The following is a 24,721-nucleotide window of genomic DNA, read 5'->3' as shown; positions in this document are numbered from 1 at the left end:
TGCTTTGGGCTATCCGAAACATACAGGAGGCGGCGTGGATTGGCCTCCCTCGCCAGACATGAACCCCTGTGACTTCTTTCTGTGGGGACACTTGAAAGACCAGATGTACCGCCAGAATCCAGAAACAATTGAACAGCTGAAGCAGTACATCTCATCTGCATTTGAATCCATTCCGCCAGACACGTTGTCAAAGGTTTCGGGTAATTTCACTCAGAGACTACGCCATATTATTGCTACGCATGGTGGATATGTGGAAAATATCGTACTATAGAGTTTCCCAGACAGCAGCGCCATCTGTTGTTGACAATTGTAACTACTGTAATTTCGAAAGTTTGTCTGCCTGAAAATGTACTGTTGTCCCAAGCATATTGCAACAAACGGTGTATTTCTATCGCTGCTCGTTTAATTTGTATTGGCGTTTCAAATATACCGGTCATTTTTGAAACACCCTGTACAATATGTACAACAACCAAGAGGGAATAATAAGAGTGGACGATCAAGAACGAAGTGCTCGTATTAAGAAGGGAGTAAGACAAGGCTGTAGCCTTTCACCCCTACTCTTCAATCTGTACATCGAGGAAGCAATGATGGAAATAAAAGAGAGGTTCAGGAGTGGAATTAAAATACAAGGTGAAAGGATATCAATGATACGATTCGCTGATGACATTGCTATCCTGAGTGAAAGTGAAGAAAAATTAAATGATCTGCTGAACGGAATGAACAGTCTAATGAGTACACTGTACGGTTTGAGAGTAAATCGGAGATAGACGAAGATAATGAGAAGTAGTAGAAATGAGAACAGCGAGAAACTTAACATCAGGATTGATGGTCACGAAGTCAATGAAGTTAAAGAATTCTGCTACCTAGGCAGTAAAATAACCAATGACGGACGGAACAAGGAGGACATCAAAAGCAGACTCACTATGGCAAAAAAGGCATTTCTGGCCAAGAGAAGTCTACTAATATCAAATACTGGCCTTAATTTGAGGAAGAAATTTCTGAGGATGTACGTCTGGAGCACAGCATTGTATGGTAGTGAAACATAGACTGTGGGAAAACCGGAACAGAAGAGAATCGAAGCATTTGAGATGTGGGGCTATAGACGAATGTTGAAAATTAGGTGGACTGATAAGGTAAGGAATGAGGAGGTTCTACGCAGAATCGGAGAGGAAAGGAATATGTGGAAAACACTGATAAGGAGAAGGGACAGGATGATAGGACATCTGCTAAGACATGAGGGAATGACTTCCATGGTACTAGAGGGAGCTGTAGAAGGCAAAAACTGTAGAGGAAGACAGAGATTGGAATACGTCAAGCAAATAATTGAGGACGTAGGTTGTAAGTGTTACTCTGAGATGAAGAGGTTAGCACAGGAAAGGAATTCATGACGGGCCGCATCAAACCAGTCAGTAGACTGATGACCAAAAAAAAAGTCTTAACTGACATTTTGCTTACAGTAAGTATACACGTTTTTAAAGCACTTTCCTGAGACGTGAGGGAAATAAATATAAACCTAAACCTCCTGCCATAATCTTCTTTTTCTTTTCATGTAGTTCTCCCATTTCCATTTCTCTGTCTAACACATAGCTTATTCTTTCCTTTCTCCATTTTGTCGTCAGACTCCTGAACTTACGTATTTCTGGCATCTGCAACACACCACTTCTTCACATCTCCAAATAATATCGAAACAATTTCGCTTGCCTCCACAAAAATCCAAGGAGTTGTGCGACGTGGTAGGAACGTTTATGCATCTGAAAGATGATGTTTGTTCAAATTTCGCGCCAGTAGCATAAGAGTGGTGCTAGTGCAAATCAGGTTTGCTCTAAATACACGCTGTAACGGTCGTGAGCGTTAGTTACCTTTGATACTGTACGTGGTGAGTTGATGTTAATGAAGAATGCCTTTAAGGATACAAAATCGCCATTATCAGCACCTAACTGAGTTTTAAAAAGGTCGATTAATAGGGCTATGGGAAATTGGATGTTCCTTCTCCGATGCTGCAGAAATATTTGGCAGGAATGTAACCACTGTGCGTGAATGTTGGCAGTAGGTGATCACGTGAATATATGATAGCAAGAAGATCGAGCTCCAACGCTCATGTGGCGCTACCAAGAGGGACGATCATCGTGATCGTCGTATTGTATCGTACAGCATCTGCAGGATAGGTTACTTCAAGGACAGCTCCGAGCCAGACGCCCTTTAGCGTGCATTCCGATGACCCCAAACCACCGTCATTTTCTATTTCAGTGGTGACGAGCGAGAGCTCATTGGAGGGCGAGGTGGCTCTGTCTCGGTCCCAGTGATCGCCGTGTGTTGATTAGAAGGAGCCATTTCAGGGCCTGCAACCAACCTGTCTGTGTGCTAGACCCACTGGACCTACACATGGAGTTATGATCTGGGGTGCGTTTTCTCATCACAGCAGGAGCACTCTCGTGGTTATCTCACTCAGCATGACTGCAAAATTGTACGTCAGTCTGGTAATTCGACCTGTCGTGCTGCCATTCATCAACAGCGTGCAGGGGGTGTTTTCCAACGAGATAGCGGCCGCACACATTCCGCTGTTATAGACTAATATGCTCTACAAAGTGTCGACATGTTGCCTTGGCCTACTCAATCATCAGATCCGTCTCCAACTGAGCTCATATGGGACATCATCCACAAGCAGCATTAGCCGCCCCTGTATTCACCGACTAAGTGCAACAGACATGGAACTCCATCCCACAAACTGACATCCAGAACTTGTTCAAAACAATGCATGCATGTTTGCATTCGACGTATTGGCTGTTACACCAGTTAGTAATGTACCAGCATTTCACATTTGCACGGCTTATCTCACGCTTACATTAACATGTGATCTTGTAATGTTAATCAATCCAATATATTATCTAGACAAAATTATTCCGGAAATGTCAGTACTCTACATTAATTTTTTCAGGGTTGCGATTTTTCTTTCAGTATATATAAATCGCAAAGTAATTACATATTCTTCCAGTAATTCTAATTTAACATTTTACAACTCATATTTACTATTGTCTTCTCTGCTCTTGTCGAGAAGTAACAAAATTCAAATGAAAACCTTAATCCACTAATGTAAATTCTGCTCTCATCGTTGCTATACGACAAATCAGATACGTCTAAATTGGTAAATAATCCTTACACAACTAAAGCCTTACACAGCATCAGCCTATATCCACACATGAAGATATCTAAATCTTATTAACTATGGATGGAAAAGAAGAAGGAATGAGACCTCACTCATCTGGGACAGTACACCAAACTGCACATCTGCCAAAGAATCATAGAATTCTTAAAGGGCCCATTCATTGGAGAGATAAGAAGAAGAAATGAAACCTGGAAGTTGAAATAAGTTTCATTTAGCTGAGACTTCACAATCTGCAAAACTGTGTGTGCACCAAAGTATAGCAGATCCACTAGAGACTCGTAATTGCTATTATCGATCTCTTCCTCGTCAGCGCCCCGAATATTTCTACTGAATTCGGCATCTTCCTCCAAGTACCTCCCATTCTTTATCACTGTAATAGGCAGCTCCAGTGTTTCATTATTTTTAGCAATATACATTCCACTGAAGGCACAGTGATTAAATTTAAATTGGATTAAGTTAATACCACTTGGTTCCAATCAAAGTCAATCTTTCCTTGGTACTTTGATAACAAATCCGTTGTAATTAACATATCCACGCTTAAGCCTGGTGTAATTAAACGAGGATGATATCTAACTACGTCTCCTACACCCATTTGTATCAAAATTTCTTGCTTGACTAATCTAGATATTTCTCCAGTAACGCCTACTATTCTTAAAGTAGTTACTCACATTGCAGTTAACTTATTCCTTTTAGGAATAGAATTAAACAATGCTTCAAACAACACACTTCTCAAGAAGACAGTGCACTATTATGTCTGAAATATTTGTCTGATAGTGTGTCTTGGCTTACTTTGCACAGATGCCCCATGTAATTTGTCAAACAAATCTTTCTCAATATGTCTCCAGCCAAAATGGTCTCTTTCAGTTGCAGTTATATTTATTTACACTTACATCCACACAGTTACCAGTATTTACATGTGCATCTCCCTTTTCTAACCTGGCCACCAACTTCACGTGAAAGCATTTGACTACTTCTTCTGTCGTCGTTTGATGCTCATCACCTAAATTACTATTTATGTTTGAGCAATAGTGTTGTTTTGAGTCATTGCTATAAAAATCGTCATCTGCTTCTACTTTCTTTGACGAGCTAGCACAGCTCATAGTTTCCTCAACCTTATGATACTTGTTACCCCTTCCGCTATTAACTCCTCCTCCTCAAAATTTTGCAATACTGTACATGTTTCCTCCAGACGAATTACATAGCCTACAAATTACCATCCCCGCCGTGTAAGTATTTACTTCATCTTTGTTACAACCTGTTACAGGTACGCTATTTGGCTCTTCCGTTTTATTTGATGTTTTCTTTAGCTTGCTTATCCCATATTTGTAGTGTGTTGATTTACTATTTTGGTCTGTTTGTCAATCAGTGGACGTATTATTGACTCCACCTGGTGAACGCCAGTTTCCGCAGATGGGAATTAGTTTATCTCTTGCGGCCTGCTATACTCACTAATCACCGATTCAGATCACATCGCATTCTGCTTTCCGTTCTGTCTAAACAAAGCATTCTCTACACGTCTTCCTTTTGGAAATTTTTGAAAACCTTGAGGCTGTCGATCTCCTCTTCTGCTACTTCTGCCTCGATAAGTAGACTTCGTATTTACAATTTACATTTCTATCAGACAGCCTACTATTATTATGCATTTGTTCTTCATGAACAGCCACTCTCTCACCCTCGTATTACAAATCTTCAGTAAATCAGTCCACGTTGTCCCAAGGTATGGAAATGATTCTTTTCTGCCAACACCAAGGTTTTTCCTAAAGTTTCAGCATTACAGATGGATGACGTTGACTTCTTGCCACGATATCGAGTTTCACGTCCTCTTCAACTATTTCTTTTCTCCATCTATGGTGTGCAGGATGTGGGCTTTCAAAAAGAAAAAAAAAAAAAAAAGAAAAAAAAAAAAAGTGAGGTTGTGTGGTGGCCTTCAACAACTACGTACCCTCAGAGTTGAAATGTAAAAAGTTTTGGCTGGTTTCGTTATCTAGGGGCTGGTATACGTAGTTGGCGCATTACAAGCCAAATACTGCTGAGTCTACAGTATACAATATGAATATGCACATGAATAGAATGGTCGAAGGTTCCTATCAATCGGCAATTGCGAATTTTCAATGTGACATAGAAATTTGTAAATGAAAGATTGCAATTAAATAAAACCTGCAGGTACTATGTTTAACGACTTTAAATTACGAGTACGATAGTAAAAGTACTTATAAGAATGCCGTTTATTACTGCGAAACACTTATTGCTGTCGATGGTCCAGCAATTAAATAAAATGTAAGTTGAGTAACAGGGAAACAATAGATTCCTACTTCAAGTGCTTAGTTACGAAAAAGAACATAGCTCACGAGATATTCACTGACGCATACTGCAGAAGCCATGAAAATCTCACAACTGAGCATGTTGGCACTAAGAAATATTTCTATCTCCCGTCTCCCGCAACCACGCGCAAAGTGCTCAACAGTCTCCAAGTCTTTCCTGCGGTCGCCAGTCACGCCTTCCTGTCCAGCGCTCCCTGCCCTGTCCAGCACTCCTCCCCCACTTCCATCCAGTCTCCCCATCAATGAGCAATATGACTGGGTACAGCACTCCCGCCATTCTCCATGCCAACGCACACTCACAGACATATTGAAACACATACAAAATACTGGATTTACATTTAAATAACTTGAAATTAAATAAATATTTCTACAGCTGGACCATAAATACGCTCTAACACACTTTATTAAATATATAAACAAATTAAATAAACATATATCAAGGGTTAGAACAAAAATAGGCCAGTCGCCTAATGTCTCTGTGCTCTCTAAAACACAGTAAATATTTGACCATTTTTTTCAAGAATAGTGTATATCAGATATAAACAAAGACATATACGAATAAATATATTTATAAGCATGCCGCTATCATTTTTTCATGCGTGGAGTACTTATGGCCTGATTTTGGAAATACGTTGCTCGGTGTTACTGGTGTAATTTACAGGCAAATACTAAACTTTAAACTAATAAAGATATTGAAAATCTGATTACACCATCAGAATAGTCATGTAAATAATGGTAATGTATAGGTTCCTTTTTAAGATATTATGACTCCTCTGGCTATTATTAATTCCTACATGAGCTGTGAAATGTGAAATGGTTTCACACAGACCGCCATCTTTGGCACTCCCGGTATATGCAACTGCTTCATCGACGGAAAGCACAGTCCACGTCACAGCGTCAACATGGAATTCCCAGCCGCGCGGTCGGCCTGGGCCACGCACTGGGGCTGCCCCCTCTTGCCCCTCCTAACGTTCGGCACCACGCTGACGCCGACGAGCCGCTGCCCACCAAGAGGCCTCGCAGAGTTCTACATCTACATGATTACTCTGCAATTCACATTTAAGTGCTTGGCAGAGGGTTCATCGAATCACAATCATACTATCTCTCTACCATTCCACTCCCGAACAGAGCGCGGGAAAAACGAACACCTAAACCTTTCTGTTCGAGCTCCGATTTCTCTTATTTTATTTTGATGATCATTCCTACCTATGTAGGTTGGGCTCAACAAAATATTTTCGCATTCGGAAGAGAAAGTTGGTGACTGAAATTTCGGAAATAGATCTCGCCGCGACGAAAAACGTCTTTGCTTTAATGACTTCCATCCCAACTCGCGTATAATATCTGCCACACTCTCTCCTCTATTACGTGATAATACAAAACGAACTGCCCTTTTTTGCACCCTTTCTATGTCCTCCGTCAATACCATCTGGTAAGGGTCCCACACCGCGCAGCAATATTCTAACAGAGGATGAACGAGTGTAGTGTAAGCTGTCTCTTTAGTGGACTTGTTGCATCTTCTAAGTGTCCTGCCAATGAAACGCAACCTTTGGCCTGCCCTCCCCACAATATTATCTATGTGGTCTTCCCAACTGAAGCTGCCCATAATTTTAACAACCAGGTACTTAGTTGAATTGACAACCTTGAGAATTGTACTATTTACCGAGTAATCGAATTCCAACGTATTTATTTTGGAACTCATGTGGCTCACCTCACACTTTTCGTTATTTAGCGTCAACTGCCACCTGCCACACCATACAGCAATCTTTTCTACATCGCTTTGCAACTTATACTGGTCTTCGGATGACCTTACTAGACGGTAAATTACAGTATCATCTGCGAACAACCTAAGAGAACTGCTCAGATTGTCGCCCAGGTCATTTATATAGATCAGGAACAGCAGAGGTCCCAGGACGCTTCCCTGGGGAACACCTGATATCACTTCAGTTTTACTCGATGATTTGCCGTCTATTACTACGAACTGCGACCTTCCCGACAGGAAATCACGAATCCAGTCGCACAACTGAGACGATACCCCATAGGCCCGCAACTTGATTAGAAGTCGCTTGTGAGAAACGGTGTCAAAAGCTTTCCGGACATCTAGAAATACGGAATCAACTTGAGATCCCCTGTCGATAGCGGCCATTACTTCGTGCGAATAAAGAGCTAGCTGCGTTGCACAAGAACGTTGTTTTCTGAAACCATGCTGATTACGTATCAAAAGATCGTTCCCTTCGGGGTGATTCGTAATTTTTGAATACAATATACGCTCCAAAACCCTACTGCAAACCGACGTCAATGATATAGGTCTGTAGTTCGATGGATTACTCCTACTACCCTTCTTTAACACTGCTTGCGACCTGCACAATTTTCCAATCTGTTAAAATTCAGATGTCATATTAATTAAAATAGCTATCAGTAGACGTGCCATTACTCAGAAAATGTTTTCTTTCTGAAGATGTTACAGAGTTCACCAGGTCCGACGCCTTATTCAGTCGAAAGCTGCCAACACCATTAATAAGAACTTTCGCCAAACGTATTTCCACCGATTTCTTAATAACTGCTTTCTGGAAGGATTTCATCAAGGCTAAGTTTTCTGTGGCAGAATAATCTATTGCATGTCCTATGGAGACACAATGCTCGGTTACGGCTGACTTACTGGTTGCGAACGGCGAATGTAGCAATCATGTTCATCTCACCAGTCACGCACTGAGCACGCTGTCTGACCGATGTAGGCTTTGCCATACTGGCAAGGTATTCTGTACATTCCAGCCCTCTGCAATACCAGATCGTCCTTTGCCGAACCGAGAATGGCACAAGCCTTCGTAAGTGGGCGGAAATTGCTTTGACATAATGTTTCCTTAAGATTCTGCCTAATGTTGACAAAGTATTATCGACGTATGGGAGGACCGCCTGGCCTTAAACTGCACCTCTTTATCTTGTTAGCGGTCACGTTTCTTCTTCCCTAAAGCTGATGTGGAGAATATCCATTATCTTTAAACACAGATTCTAGGTAATCCAGTTTCTTTGCAAGGCTGACTTCATCAGACACATGTGTCCAGTGCACCAATGTTCGAAGGACGGTCGTAGTCTGCGATGGATGGCGGCAGCTAGGCGCCTGCAAAAACAGGTCTGTACGTGTGGCCTTGCGGTAAATGGAATGGCCTAATGCTCCATCCGCGTTACGGTTGACCAAGACGTCCAGAAAAAACAGACTGCCGCCCTTCTCCACTTCCGTCACAAATTTGAATTCAGAATGGCAGTTCTTCTTCAACATATTGCAACACTACAAAAGTATCATCTGCATATCGCGTGAAAATGTTTTTTTTTTTTTAATTTTACAGGATCACGAGTTAATCGTGACAGTGGCTCTCCGCTTGATAAGACGTTAGAACTGGTGATTTCTATTATATCTTAACAAAGAAAACAATTTCTGATCAATGACACGGCTAGCGGCAGCTAATTGTATTAATTTGACATATAAATCTTAACTCCGGGAGCCCACATTTCAACAGATCGCGCATGTGGTATCACCATTACGCATGCGCCTGAGCGCCATAGATCGAGCAGTATTTGAAGAGAGCACAAAACCCGACAGGGGTTGCTCGTGTAGCGGCTGCCTTCGCGCATGCATCTGTGCCACACTTTTTGCCATAAAATTAGTAATGTGAACTAGCAGTCTCCAGTGCAATACACAGACCTGAAGGTGGCCGATTGGCTGTCAACCGAAATATCTCGGCAAGAAGTAGACGTCATCCGCCTAGAATCCCAAAATTTCGTGAAATACTCCTTATACCGAGAAATTTCAAGAATCAGTACCACGGCAGTTTACCTTCTAATCCCATTAGTACCACTTGCGGTATCATTTTTTTTCTGTCAAATGCGGCAGACGAGAAACCTACTTCCTAGAAAATTGTTTGATAGATTCAGCACTAGGAATATATATTTTACTGCTCCAAAATTCCCTTAATACAGCAATCAATTTATTATGGGACCAGTAACAACTAAGGAAAGTTGGTTTGAATTCGGAAAGCGTTTGACAACGAAGCATGACATCAGCTGACCAACGCGAAGCATCTCCTGACAAATGACTTCTAATGAAAGAAATTGTTTCTCGCACAGACCATATATACAGCACCCCTTCTTCAAAGTCATTCCTGAACTCTAACGGGTGTGTCACCTTGTCTGAATCAAAACGTAAAAATTTCCGACGTCCGACGAAAGAGGCTGCAAAGGATGCAACCTACTGCACACTAGTGTTACCCAAAACTACAAGAGCTTACTCTGCTTTCTGTGTTAGCAATGCTACTGTCTACATCTCCTACTTGGAATTTTACTGATATTACTTTGTCAGAAATATTTTTGTCGAGTTGTTCACATATTTTATCACCATCAGTTCCTACCGTTTATTTCCGTTTTACAGATATTCACTTTAGTATTTGTTTCTGCAACTTGTTTAGAGCAGATTTTGGATTTCTTGCCTATGCTTTCTGTTAACCTCGTTTCTAAAAAATCATTCTCTTTTTTTGTATTCATTACGATCCTTACCAATCTCAGTTTCGAAAATTTTCTCCAGTTTCGATCATTATTGTCTTACTTTTGTTTTCAAACCATATCGACGGGATTCAGTTTTATAATTTAACTATTTACTTTTCAAATCATTTCCTCCTTTATTTCTTTATTGCTTCATTCTAAGTCATGCTTTAAACCTTTTTTTTAAGTTCCCTATTGCTGCACTCCATTTGATTTTGCAATTCATTATTACTGGACTTCAACTCTTCATCGCCAACCTGAACCTTAGCAAATAGCAAATGTATCTAACCTGACATCCCTACATTTCCATTTTGCATTTCAAATGGTTCAGTGGAGTCTCTTGCATTATCTAACTCATTTGAAAACTTGAATCATAAAATTCAGTGTCATTATTGGCACTTCTTTGGTTCTAGCCCCACTTCAAATAACCTTCACCTTTAAGTTTCATTTTTACTCCATAACCGTCAGAGACTGGTTCTATATTAATGTTCACATGACCATTTACAGCAGACTCCATGTTTGGTAATTAGTTAGAAGCATTTAATTAATACAGTAAGAACTCATAACTCATCTGCTTGAAATCGATGAGCGCAGCGTACCAGTAATCGTGATGGAACGCGCCGCATCCTAATGCAGGCAGCAAGAGCAGCTGAGACGGTGTTGGTGGTGGCAGGTATCGCTTACTACAGTAGCGGCAGGAGGGAGGGGCCGTGAAATCGGAGAGTGCGCACAGTAGGCTTTAGGCCCAAGCAGCACTGCGATGATGGATCATCTACATCTGCACTCAGTGCCGGTGATGGCCACAACATGATGTCTTCTTCTTCCCTTTCATTATATTCGATATTGCCGTGGGTAGTGTCCACTGTCTAGGTTTCACACTCACGAACAAATTACAACACTGTTCCTACTGTTTCTTTCACTGGGTACTGCCACTGTTTCGTTTTGGTATTTTCTTTTTGTCTACCGAGTTCAGTTTTTACATTGATCACTTTCAGTTTGTATAATTCCAGACTGTTAGAACTTATAATTAATTTTCCCCGAGACATTTAAGTCTCATCTTTATCCAATCCCGGACTGATCTGCATCATATGTGGGGCTGTGGGTTAAAACTTTCGTTATAGCTTCATGAGATACTGTTAGTTTATGGTATATTCAATATGCGTCTGTGTGATTTTAAATTCCGCTGCCGTTTACAAGAGCCTGAAAAGTATTTGTGTGGACAGCCAAAAATTAATCAAGAAACCTGCTGCCCCTATTGGCCACCAGTCCTAATTCCAGCTCGCCAGACTGTTGTAAAATGTTCTACCTCTCTGTTGATAATCATAAGGAATCGGGAGCTATGGCGATAAATGAAACTTTACTGCCGGCCGTAGCGGCCGAGCGGTTCTAGGCGCTTCAGTGTGGAACCGTCCGACCGCTACGGTCACAGGTACGAATCCTGCCTCGGGCATGGATGTACGTGATGTCCTTAGGTTAGTTAGGTGTAAGTAGTTCTCAGAAGTTAAGTCCCGTAGTGCTCAGAGCCATTTGAACCATTTTTGAAAGTTTACTGTTTTAATAGCTCAGTATATTCAAGAAATGTTGACATGCACAAATTAATATTTTTCGAATTCATTAAAGTTTTCCTATTGTAATCAGCACTCAATACAGTTCAGAGGCGAGCTCTACTCGAAGTTCCAAATGTTGTTAATTATCGCTCCATCTCTAAATTAAGTACCACGCAGTTAATTCCTCGCCTTAACAGTGGTGAAGAAGCTACGACACTTGCCATGCGTTTTTCTACAACACTACGGTCCGCACACAAAATAAAAACATTGAAACAAAAACACAGGGTTTCCAGTAAATTGTCAGTCCACAAAAGCTAACCTCTACACATTCGCACAAAAATGCGAGGTACTGATTTAGGCGATTAACACTCAGTCGTGTAGATCGCCGTCCGAGGCTTAGCGCTCGCGGTCGTGGGCAGAAGTATGGTACATCCTGAAGCGTAGCGTGGTTCATCACATGCGACTGACGGTAATCGAATGGGTCTCATACAGTACTATGATGGATCTTTTATACTGTCGGCGAGGCTTCGCACTGGAAGGCAAACAGAACACCTGTAATTGGAATGTCTTAAGAAAATGCAACAGTGATCAAATGGCACCCTTATTAACTACAAGATATTACATACTGTTCTTAGTTGAAGACTAACATCTTTCCCAACTTTTCTATGAGCAATACTATACTTTATGCGTGTTCCATAAAAATGTTAGTTAGGTAACTCTTAAATTCCGACATTTAGAATTTTTTGCTAACGGAACCGAGGGTAGACTGCGATTTCTCAACTTTCTCTATTCTATCATTTGTACCTCCGTAAAGTTACATAAGTATCTTGAAAGTTGGTACAGCTGCATCATTACTTTTAATGGAAGTAGTATGGTCATTTTATCATTGTGACTTACTTCTAAAGGCTAGTTAATCTATCACGAATTTACATATTTAGTACAGAAATCAGTGTTCACTCCATAGCTTACAAAAAAAATAAAAGGCATTAACTTCATAAAAACCTCTTCGGTATGCCTTTACACAAAACGAGACCGAAAACTAAAATTACAGCATACGTATAAGGCAGTGTTCTGACTGACTAATCACGGCCAGGCCCAAATTGCTAAGGACAAAAAATGGTTCAAATGGCTCTGAGTACTATGAGATTTAACATCTGAGGTCATCAGTCCCCTAGACTTAGAACAACTTAAACCAACTTAAGGACAGCACACACATCCATCGCCGAGGCAGGATACGAACCTGCGAGCGTAGCGGTTGCGCGTTTCCAGACTGAAGCGCCTAGAACCGGCCGGCCACAACAGCCGGCGTGCTAAGGACAGAAACTTTAAAAGTGGAGAGGGTGTTGATCTTATACTGTGGGCGTCGTTTAAGAAAACATTCTTCGCCATTTCGGATAAAGAGGGGTTGAAAGACTTTGTGAAAAATGTCGCTATTAAGCCAATACTGATGCTAGGCCTACAAAAATTACTATTTGGTTTCTTGGTGAGAGGAAAAGGCATATGTGTTCCAGTATTTTAGGAAATTTAACCCCTATGGGGGTGAAATAGTGAATGAAAGCTTTTTTTTGGAAATGAAGTATTATTAAAGTACTACTAAAGTATATTGAAAGCTAAATCTATGAAAACTGATATTTGACTTTCTGGTTACAAGTAAAAAATACGTGTTCCAGGGTTTTTTCAAATTCAACCCATAAAGGGATGAAATAGGGGATGAAATGCTTTATGAAAATATTTCATTATGAAAGCATTTTTAAAGGTAAATCTATTAAAGTTTGAATTTGGCTTCCCTGATAGAAACAAAAAAAAAAGCATTTCAGTGTTTTTGCACATCGCCCCTAAGGGAATGAAGTAGGCAATGAGAAGTTTTATGAAACTACACTCCTGGAAATGGAAAAAAGAACACATTGACACCGGTGTGTCAGACCCACCATACTTGCTCCGGACACTGCGAGAGGGCTGTACAAGCAATGATCACACGCACGGCACAGCGGACAAACCAGGAACCGCGGTGTTGGCCGTCGAATGGCGCTAGCTGCGCAGCATTTGTGCACCGCCGCCGTCAGTGTCAGCCAGTTTGCCGTGGCATACGGAGCTCCATCGCAGTCTTTAACACTGGTAGCATGCCGCGACAGCGTGGACGTGAACCGTATGTGCAGTTGACAGACTTTGAGCGAGGGCATATAGTGGGCATGCGGGAGGCCGGGTGGACATACCGCCGAATTGCTCAACACGTGGGGCGTGAGGTCTCCACAGTACATCGATGTTGTCGCCAGTGGTCGGCGGAAGGTGCACGTGCCTGTCGACCTGGGACCGGACCACAGCGACGCACAGATGCACGCCAAGACCGTAGGATCCTACGCACTGCCGTAGGGGACCGCACCGCCACTTCCCAGCAAATGAGGGACACTGTTGCTCCTGGGGTATCGGCGAGGACCATTCGCAACCGTCTCCATGAAGCTGGGCTACAGTCCCGCACACCGTTAGGCCGTCTTCCGCTCACGCCCCAACATCGTGCAGCCCGCCTCCAGTGGTGTCGCGACAGGCGTGAATGGAGGGACGAATGGAGACATGTCGTCTTCAGCGATGAGAGTCGCTTCTGCCTTGGTGCCAATGATGGTCGTATGCGTGTTTGTCGCCGTGCAGGTGAGCGCCACAATCAGGACTGCATACGACCGAGGCACACAGGGCCAACACCCGGCTTCATGGTGTGGGGAGCGATTTCCTACACTGGCCATACACCTCTGGTGATCGTCGAGGGGACACTGAATAGTGCACGGTACATCCAAACCGTCATAGAACCCATCGTTCTACCATTCCTAGACCGGCAAGGGAACTTGCTGTTCCAACAGGACAATGCACGTCCGCATGTATCCCGTGCCACCCAACGTGCTCTAGAAGGTTAAGTCAACTACCCTGGCCAGAAAGATCTCCGGATCTGTCCCCCATTGAGCATGTTTGGGACTGGATGAAGCGTCGTCTCACGCGGTCTGAAAGTCCAGCACGAACGCTGGTCCAACTGAGGCGCCAGGTGGAAATGGCATGGCAAGCCGTTCCACAGGACTACATCCAGCATCTCTAGGATCGTCTCCATGGGAGAATAGCAGCCTGCATTGCTGCGAAAGGTGGATATACACTGTACTAGTGCCGACATTGTGCATGCTCTGTTGCCTGTGTCTATGTGCCTGTGGTTATGTCAGTGTGATCATGTGATGTATCTGACCCCAGGAATGTGTCAATAAAGTTTCCCCTTCCTGGGACAATGAATTCACGGTGTTCTTATTTCAATTTCCAGGAGTGTATTTAATTATGAAAGCATTTTCAAAGCTAAATCTATGAAAATTTTTATTTGGCATTTTGGTTAGAAATAAAACTACATATTTCGTTATTTTAAAAAGGTTTGAAGCTAAATTTATAAAAACTGGTCTGTAGCACGTCATCTTCGTGGTGTAGCAATTTTAATGGCCAGTAGTGTATTGCCAGCTTTAGGTTGGTCTTTATGCATCCATTAAAATATATTTCTTGCTCACTGATCAGCATAAGCACTATGGCCACCATGTATCGCAGAATTGATTACTTCTTGATCAAGGCGTGTAACGGAACACAGAAACATCTAGGAAAGGTCCACACCGAGTGCAGAAAAAAAGGGGTGGTTCAAATGTCTCTGAGCACTATGGGACTTAACATCTATGGTCATCAGTCCCCTAGAACTTAGAACCACTTAAACCTAACTAACCTAAGGACACAACACCCAGTCATCACGAGGCAGAGGAAATCCCTGACGCCGCCGGGAATCGAACCCGAGAACCCGGGCGTGGGAAGCGAGAACGCTACCGCACGACCACGAGCTGCTGACCCAGAAAATATTATAGTAATTCTGAAGAAGGTAGAATTGTATCGATATGTCACTGTATGGCAAGTTATCAAACAGCGTCACTACTTACGGAAGCATTCAGCATTGAAAAATTGTCATTTAATCATGAAATATAGAAACATCACTCACGGATTAGGCCTTAGGCCTGTTCAACTGGCCTACTGCTGCCTTCCAGGCAGTACGAGGAGCGATCTATGATCGTGAGATATTTCATTAGTATATCGCCAATCACTCCAGCCGTTATTGCCAGCAGATGAATCCTGGCGATGCCGCTGGTTCTTTATTCAAGCAGGTCCGTATTTGGCCTCACAAGGGCTGAGTGGACCCTGTACCAGACCTCCCTACCGCAGAAAAACAACTGAGAAGTTGCAAGAAATCGAACCACGCCTACCACTCGGTTACGGAGGCGGCCAGTATTATTCAATAAACAAAGACGAAAATTCAGTAATGAAATTACGTAAGTCCTTCATGGGGCCACTTAAAATACAACACTATAAATCATCAAAAATAGAACAGAAGGAGCCCCATATAATTTCTAATCCCCGCAGCATTATTGACTAAATAGGAATGTAAGGTAAATCTAATCTACATTCACGGATGACTTAATTAAAATCCAATGTTGATCCTAGTACATGGAACAAACCCTCGATCGAAACAACAGATTTAGCCTTGGTCACAAAGAAAGCACGTCTGTAGAGGTGAAAGTCGTGTAAATAAAATAATACGGCAAAGAGCAGAACTAGCAGGCAACAGTCTCGCCATGAATTCCTGTATGTTGCAGTTCAGAAATTGCCGTCACAGTAAAACACAAGATAAAGGCGTCTGATCTTACCAAACAGAATCTTGAGAGATGCAGGCCGTGTCCTCACAGAGAAGCATGCAAGTAGGGCCGGCAGTCTGTAGAAAAGGTAGAGCTTCGTCTATCGCCCGGATGGCCAAGGTAACTCAGATCTTAACCACCCAATCATCTGATCAGTAAGAATGGCTCTACCTCGAAATTCATTGTACAGATGTCCTCTCCATCGAGGTATACGAGCTATAACGGGAGATGGCGCTACAGACTGTCATATTGGATCCCCCAAAACATCAGCAAACTACTGTTTATAGATGATTTTTTCTCTCTATTTCTCTCATGACCACGCAACAGTTGTTTTGAAAAGAAAATGCTACAGTGCTTTGAAAAATAACATCAGAGAGACGATTTTCTTCTCTTAATTGCACATCTTATCCAGTAATACGTCTTCACCGTTTCCCTGCCGAGGGAAACGGTTAAGACCTCAACGGCTGTGAAGGCGGCGATGAAGATCATCAGAACGGTGGAACTGGCGGAAGAGGTAAGCTTTCGTATAAAAGCACCAGACTGTAGCGTCTGTTCCCATAGTGGGAGGCTACAAAAGTCGTCTGTTTCCACATGTTAGTGGCGGCCTCACTTATAATTCTAAGCTAAATGCTTGAATTTTTATCATGGAAAGGTTCAACTACCTTTCCCCAAACCAAACTTGAACCTAAGACATGATGGTAAATTTCAAAAAGAAAACAACTCCAGGAAGTAACCAATCTTCCATCGCTATTCATGGCGGTTCAACTAGCTCTTTGGTTTCTGGAGAGACTAGAACATCATGTAAGGAAGAGTCGGAGCTTCCTAGTACTTCTTCAAAGATAAGACCCAAGGAAAAAACAACTACTGGGGACTCTGAACATCAACACACTTATGAAAGTTGGAAAACTGAAACACCTAACAGACACTCTCAGTCAACGCAACATACTTATATTAGCACTTCAAGAAACAAGCTATCTGGTTGACAGTGCATTTGAGTAGGGTGGATACAGGATCTACAAAGGAAACCAGCCATTAAAAATTCCAATAATACGACATATTAGAGACAGCATTTATGGTCAAACAGCAGCTTACGGAATCAATAACTAATTTTAGCTCCCCATCAGAACGAATTTCATTTCTTATGTTCAAGTCAGACAATAAATGTTACACTATTATAAATGCACTGCACCTATCAACCAACATAACAGAATAAATGCTGACAAAGTGGAAGACGTTTAGGAAATGCTAGAACACGAAACATCCATATTACCAAAACAACATATAAAAATTTTAGTGGGAAACTTTAATTCACAAGTCGGTAAAAATATAAAATTTAAATCAGTAGTTGGAGATTATCCAGCACATGAAAGAACCAACAGAAATGGGGAAAGGCTCATACATTTTTGTAAACAATTGAATCCAAAACTTATGTCGACATTTTTCAGGAAACTTGGAAGAAAGAAAAATACGTGGGTATCACCTAATCCAAATCAAGGTGAATATCAATTGGACCATGTGGCAATAACGACTCGCAACTACAAGGAAATCGTGGATGTCAGAGTGAGGAAGGACCTAAACATAGACTCTGACCATTATCTGACTGCAACAAAGACCATGTTCCAACTGAACAAACCAAAACCAAGAAGATTTCCAAGAGCAAACACTAAATTTCTCATGCAAAATCAGGACAAATTCTGTGATATACTAAACACAAGAAAAATGGATGATCGGGAAGAAATTAAAGAAACAATGCTAAGGTGAGTTAAAGAAATGGGATAACCACGAAGAATACCAAGACACAGATGATGGAACGAGCTGTGTGATGAAGCAATTGACAATCGACTAAAGGCATGGAGAAAATGGAACAGTAATAAGAAACATGACTACTGGGGAGAGTTTAAAAAGGAAGGAAAAAGACAACAAAAATCATCAGATCAGTGAAAATAAAATATGACAACGACAGATTAGAAGAAATGGATTCAGACTTTAAAAGGAACAACACTTGGGACTTCTATAGAACTTTCAGAGATGCTTTAACAGGATTCCAGTCACAAAGTTTACATTTTAAGGGATAAAAAAGGAGAAATGGTTTTAAGCAACAAATATAATTGCCAAATTTTACCTGAATACTTTGAAAATCTATTAAGTTGTGAAGAGCCTAATGACAGATTACAATTTAAAAAAAACAACAACATGAAAATTTGCCATCGGAACCACTAGAAGAAATAGAAAAGATTATCAAAGCCTTGAAGAATAACAAAGCACCAGGAAAGGATGGGATAGTAGCAGAAATGTGGAAACTAGGGGGCTTATCCGCATGGCAGAAAATTCAAAAGGTAATTAAAGACATTTGGACAAAAGGAATCATACCCAGTGGTTGGAAACAAGCATTGATCCATTTTCTCCATAAAAAAAGTTAAAACAGACACCAACAACTACAGGGGCATATCCTTGTTACCAGTGACATACAAAATATTTTCTAAAACACTTTTAAGTAGAATAGAGGAACAATCAGGGCCTAATATAGGAGATTATCAAGCAGCATTTAGAATAGGCAGATCATGTACAGAACATTCTTCATTTAAAAACAATTTTGAGAGTGAGAGATATACAAAATGAAAATGCAGTAGTTACTTTCGTCGACTCCAAGAAGGCCTACGACTCAGTTGACAGACAAACACTATTCCAGATACTTTATGAATCAGGGATGGACGAAAACACCAGAAGACTTGAACAAACGCTCACAGACACAGCATCAAGAATTAAGTCTCAAGGCGAAATGTCTGAGCCATTCAAAATCAAAACAGGAGTTCGACAAGGAGATGGACTGTCCCCAATTCTCTTTAACTTGGTTTTAGATAAAATAGTAAAAATATGGGAAAGCACGTTAAACACCAGAGACACAAAAGGTATAAACATGGGCCAAGGCAAGAAAAAATTTGAAGTGAAAAGTTTAGCCTTTGCGGATGATTTGGCATTGATTACTGAAAACCGAACAGAGGCAAAAGTTATGCTTGATCTGTTATACGAGATTGCTGAAAAGACTGGGCTAAAAATGTCCTAAGAAAAAACCGAGTATATGGAAAAATTAAAAGAGTTGATAGATTCAAATACCTGAGGGAGTGGATCCAAGCCAATGGACTGGATAACACAACAAATAAAGAAAGAATAAAATAGTTAGAATTTGCATATAAATTAACACAAAACTACTACAATAAGAAATCAATATCCATACAAGCGAAGATTAGACATTATAATTCAATTATTAGGACACAAGCAACGTATGGATCAGATAGCTGAACACTGAATAAGAAAGGCGAATTGAGAGAACTAGAAAAAGAGACAGAAAAATAATAAGAAAAATTCTAGGTTCTGAGAAAAGCAAGGAAAATAGGTGGAATAAAAGGAGAAATGAAGACTTATACAAAAATACAGAAAATATCATAGATACAATAAGGAAGAGACGGCTAAAATTTTATGGACATTTAAAAAGAATGGAGGAAACACGGATTACAAAGAAAAACTTTAATTACGTTATTAAGTTGAAAAAAACTGTAGGATGGATAGAAGCTGTAAAGAAAGATGCCAACAAAATAGGTGTTACAGAAGAAATAATACGTGATAGGAATCACTTCAACCTACTAACAGAAAACGCAAACTATGAGGAAGATGAGCCAAAACCTCGACCCAAGAGAGTTTGGACAGATGAGCAGAGACGAGCAGTTGGCGGGAAAATGAAGAAGTACTGTGAAGAACGGAAGGAAAAGAAACACCACAAGTCTTAAGTTGTATGCGGTCCATAGCTGGCCAAATTCGTAAATAAAAAAATACAACTAGTTTCGCTCCTTCATGTAACTTTGTTTTCCTTACACGTTTTGAATAACCAACAAGAGAAGTAAATGATGTGAAAAGTCTTCTTTCGTAATCCAGCATTTTCTTTAATACAGGCTGGCAAAACCTGATAGTCGGTCTATGTCCTCTTCCCGAAAATGCTGAGAGCATACATTGCTATGTTTACTCGGTTCCCAATCTTTCCTCCTCATAGCGTTCACCTAGCGGGCTTTTCGAGTCGGATTTGTGGGAAATCTAAAGTCAAATTAGCATAAATAAAAACACTACAGAAAACTTAAAGCGCGGCAGGAAAACTCATTTGTGTGGAAGAAAATAGCGCTTCAATGAGTCAATTTAGGAATGAACTGTGATCCTTTCACACCTTAGAATATAATCAAATTGATTAGAACTCCTGTAAAAGACACAAAAGGGAATTTTTGATCAAAACATTTCCACCAGAAGATAATATTTGAGGCAACTACCATGGCGGACGTCGGCTTCAAGCTCGTGACGTCATGACAACTCCCTTTATTTTACCTCAGCGGAACTTTAAATGTGCAGCCAAAGACGTGACTTTCCTAGCAGACGATAAGAGTGCACAGAGTGTCTTTGCACCTCGTAAGCGACTTACAATTTGCGTAGAAATAAATAATATAAAAAACATGTTCTGAACGATGGCTTTCGAAAGTACAAATTATCTTCGTGAAAGGAAGAGGCGTTTTGAGATGCGCAAAAAGTCAAGAAAATTCAGCTTATGTAAAGTGGAAGTGTAAAGCACAAGTTTTACACTGATGCAGAGGGTATTTATTCAATGCCAGATTGATGGTTATGATCTTAATCTATATTTACAGTTTTTCCACATCAAAAATCATGTGGCACGATACTGTCGCACAATTAACAACTGAGTGAAGTTCTTCAATAGCGGACTTGTAGCTCCGAAGCTTTTAGAAGCCTACTACCGGCAACAGTAAGATAAAAACATTTCATTCACATGCTGCAACCCTTAAATCGATTACCCTGCCGAATGGAGTTCAGATAACGGGACGACTATGATATTTAGATTTATCGTGTTAGTCCTAAATCACAATAGGCAGGCAATTGCAAAAACTGAGTGAAGATTTACAAAAGCGGACTTGTAGCTCCAAAGCGCTTTGGACGTCGTAAAATCAATATACCGTAAACTAGTGTTTGGAGGTGTTTTATTATTACATAAACACCGTAACCAAACAGGTACGTCCAAATACAAAAATGTTAGTTAATAATGTTCTCCAAATGACTTTAGAGTACTTTTCAGAAGTTTCCAAGTGACGTAGCTGGAGCTGGCCGCTGTGACAGAGCGGTTCTAGGCGCTTCAGACCGGAACCGCGCTGCTGCTACGGTCGCAGGTTCGAATCCTGGCTCGGGCATGGATGTGTGAGATGTCCTTAGGTTAGTTAGCTTTAAGTAGTTCTAAGTTCTAGGGGACTGATGACATCAGATGTTAAGTCCCATAGTGCTCGGAGCCATTTTTGAAATAGCTGGAGAGTACTTTTAAACGCTTGATATCTTTTCTCTTCTTTTTGTGATGATGTAGGTCAATGTTCAGCAATGTGGATGTGTTACTAATAGACACAAGACGTTAGCCTGTAAACAAATACGGCAGTTTTACAGTGCTTTACCTCCAATAGTCGCCTTACTATACGAGTTGTAGTTATTGTTACATCGTGTGATCTCTTGCAGGGCGAATCTGCTGGACAGCAAGTTCGAGGTGATCAGCAAGACACCGAGCTTCACCGTTCACGGTGCCTTCGAAGGACGTGGAGCCCTTCTCACCTTTCCGCTAGTCGCCAATGGCCTCTTCTGGATCAACATGAGTAAGTGACTCATCCAACTCGGAAAATTTGTTGTTCTTATCTTCATCAGCATTGTAACATTCCTAATCTACCTCTCTCAGCAAAATGCTTATGTCCACAGAGTGAGATAGCGTGCCATTAATACAGGGTGATTCAAAAAGAATACCACAACTTTAGGAATTTAAAACTCTGCAACGACAAAAGGCAGAGCTAAGCACTATCTGTCGGCGAATTAAGGGAGCTATAAAGTTTCATTTAGTTGTACATTTGTTCGCTTGAGGCGCTGTTGACTAGGCGTCAGCGTCAGTTGATGCTAAGATGGCGACCGCTCAACAGAAAGCTTTTTGTGTTATTGAGTACGGCAGAAGTTAATCGACGACAGTTGTTCAGCGTGCATTTCGAACGAAGTATGGTTTTAAACCTCCTGATAGGTGGTGTATTAAACGTTGGTATAAACAGTTTACAGAGAATGGGTGTTTGTGCAAAGGGAAAAGTTCTGGACGGCCGAGAACGAGTGATGAAAATGTAGCACGCATCCAGCAAGCATTTGTTCGCAGCCCAGGAAAATCGACTCGCAGAGCTAGCAGAGAGCTGCAAATTCCACAATCAACTGTATGGAGAGTCCTACGAAAAAGGGTGATTTTATCCTTGCTCAAATGGAAACAGATGAATCTTTCGTTTCAAAGATTGTGTTTAGTGAAGAAGCAATTTTCCACACTAACGGGAAAGTCAACCCGTCACAATGTCTGTATATGGGGCACTGAGAATCCGCGGGAAACAACTCAGTATGAATGTGACTCGCCTAAGGTGAGCGTTTTCTGTGCCATTTCAGCCAAAAATGTTTTTGGTCCATTTTTCTTCGAAGGTGCTACTGTAACTGGACTACAGTATCTGGAGATGTTAGAGAACTGGCTGTTCCCTCAGCTCGAACAAGAAGCACAACAATTCATATTTCAGCAGGATGGAGCGCCACCACATTGGCACTTATCTGTCCGTAACTACCTGAACGTCAACTACCCGAGGCGATGGATCGGCCGCCAGGCAGCTCGTGACAGAGCACTTCATCACTGGCCTCCAAGAAGCCCTGATCTTACCCCCTGCGATTTTTTTCTTATGGGGGTATGTTAAGGATATGGTCTTTCGGCCACGTCTCCCAGCCACCATTTATGATTTGAAACGAGAAATAACAGCAGCTATCCAAACTGTTATGCCTGATATTCTACAGAGAGTGTGGAACGAGTTGGAGTATCGGGTTGATATTGCTCGAGTGTCTGTAGGGGCCATATTGAACATCTCCGAACTTGTTTTTGAGTGAAAAAAACACCTTTTTAAATACTCCTTGTAATGATGTATAACAGAAGGTTATATTATGTTTCTTTCATTAAATACACATTTTTAAAGTTGTGGTATTCTTTTTGAATCACCCTGTATATTGATTTATTGGTAATTGAGAAGGAACTGCTTGAGTGCGACGTCGCAAAAGGCCAATGATTTTTACAGCATTCGATGTCCCACATATTGTCTACCTTGCAACCGCAATATTGGCTGTTAATGGCAGCAGAGGGTGAGGCTGCAGTTATCCAATGATGAGCACAGCATGATGCTACGGAGCGTAAGTGCTTAATCGACAAGCCGGCCGGCCGCGGTGGTCTCGCGGTTATCGGCGCTCAGTCCAGAGCCGCGCGACTGCTACTGTCGCAGGTTCGAATCGTGCCTTGGGCATGGATGCGTGTGATGTCCTTAGGTTAGGTAGATTTGAGTAGTTCTAAGTTCTAGGGGACTGATGACCACATATGTTAAGTCCCATAGTGCTCAGAGCCATCGACAAGTAACTCCTACAGTGCCAGTGGTGTTGGTCTAAATCAGAGCAGTGCAACGATAAACAAAGACAACATTACATTACATCTACAACAACATTTCGTCAGAAAGGAACCCAGGGAATTTCGCAGAGTGTAAAAGAAGTGGCAGATGAAATATTAGCGTTATTGCAAGATGAATCTGTGGAATGTGTGGTGTCGTATACACTCGACTGTGTACATGAGAAGTACAATGATGACAATATGTGGTTAGTAAGTGAAAGCGTTACTGAAACAGAAGTCGAGTCATGCAGATCACCTTCCTTATCGGACAGGGAGCTACAAATTCCGTCTCCAGTGAAGAGTTGTAAAGGACACTCGTTGTCCAAGGTACGGGTACTAAACATAATTGCTACATGGAAGATTTTCCGCAGTGTAGTAAAAAAAAATAGTAATAAAAAAGAGATTATGAACAGATTTCGAATAAGTCCGCAGCACTATGATTCTGCAGCGCAAAAGAAAAAAACAAAGGATATTCAAGGGAAGACAAAACGGTGTTCGCGCATTTGAAAGATCCTGGATACAATTTAGAGGGTGTGTATAATGTGGCCTATTAGTTTATGCACATCAAATTGCGTCTGACATAAATTATAGTAATTTGAAAGGAATAAGTGGATGGTCGCATAACTTCAAACAGTGCTGTAGACTTGGAAGGCATAAGATAACGAAATTTCAAACAAAGCGTCAACTTCACGATGCATAGCGAACTGCGGAATCGCACGAACATTTATAGATGAGATAAACATAGTTATCCCATCGTTCAGTAACGAATTTGTTTTCAACTCCGACCAATCGAGATTTGAAGAGGAAATGCTTATGAAAGGAACCCTGGATATTAGAAGTACCAAAAGAGTTGTATCAAGATCGACTAACATCGATGCCTTAATGCATTCGTACACATTTATGACAACTGTTAATCTGGATGGTAAATTGGCTGGAACTTTATTTAT

At 41.3% G+C, this 24,721-nt stretch overlaps 1 protein-coding gene across 1 annotated transcript in view; it reads left to right on the top strand.

Moving 5' to 3' along the window:
• LOC126328360 (protein takeout-like) overlaps positions 1-24,721 on the top strand; it is a 142,396-nt gene that overhangs the window by 104,971 nt on the left and 12,704 nt on the right. Inside the window, exon 4 of the mRNA XM_049996029.1 lies at positions 21,803-21,936. Coding sequence (XP_049851986.1) covers positions 21,803-21,936 — 134 coding nt within the window. The remainder of the gene's footprint in view (positions 1-21,802; positions 21,937-24,721) is intronic.

This window comes from Schistocerca gregaria, chromosome 2 (genome assembly GCF_023897955.1).
Source record: "Schistocerca gregaria isolate iqSchGreg1 chromosome 2, iqSchGreg1.2, whole genome shotgun sequence".
Lineage (NCBI taxonomy): Eukaryota > Metazoa > Arthropoda > Insecta > Orthoptera > Acrididae > Schistocerca > Schistocerca gregaria.
Note: the sequence above shows the minus strand (reverse complement) of the source record. Positions and strands in the feature narration are given on the sequence as shown.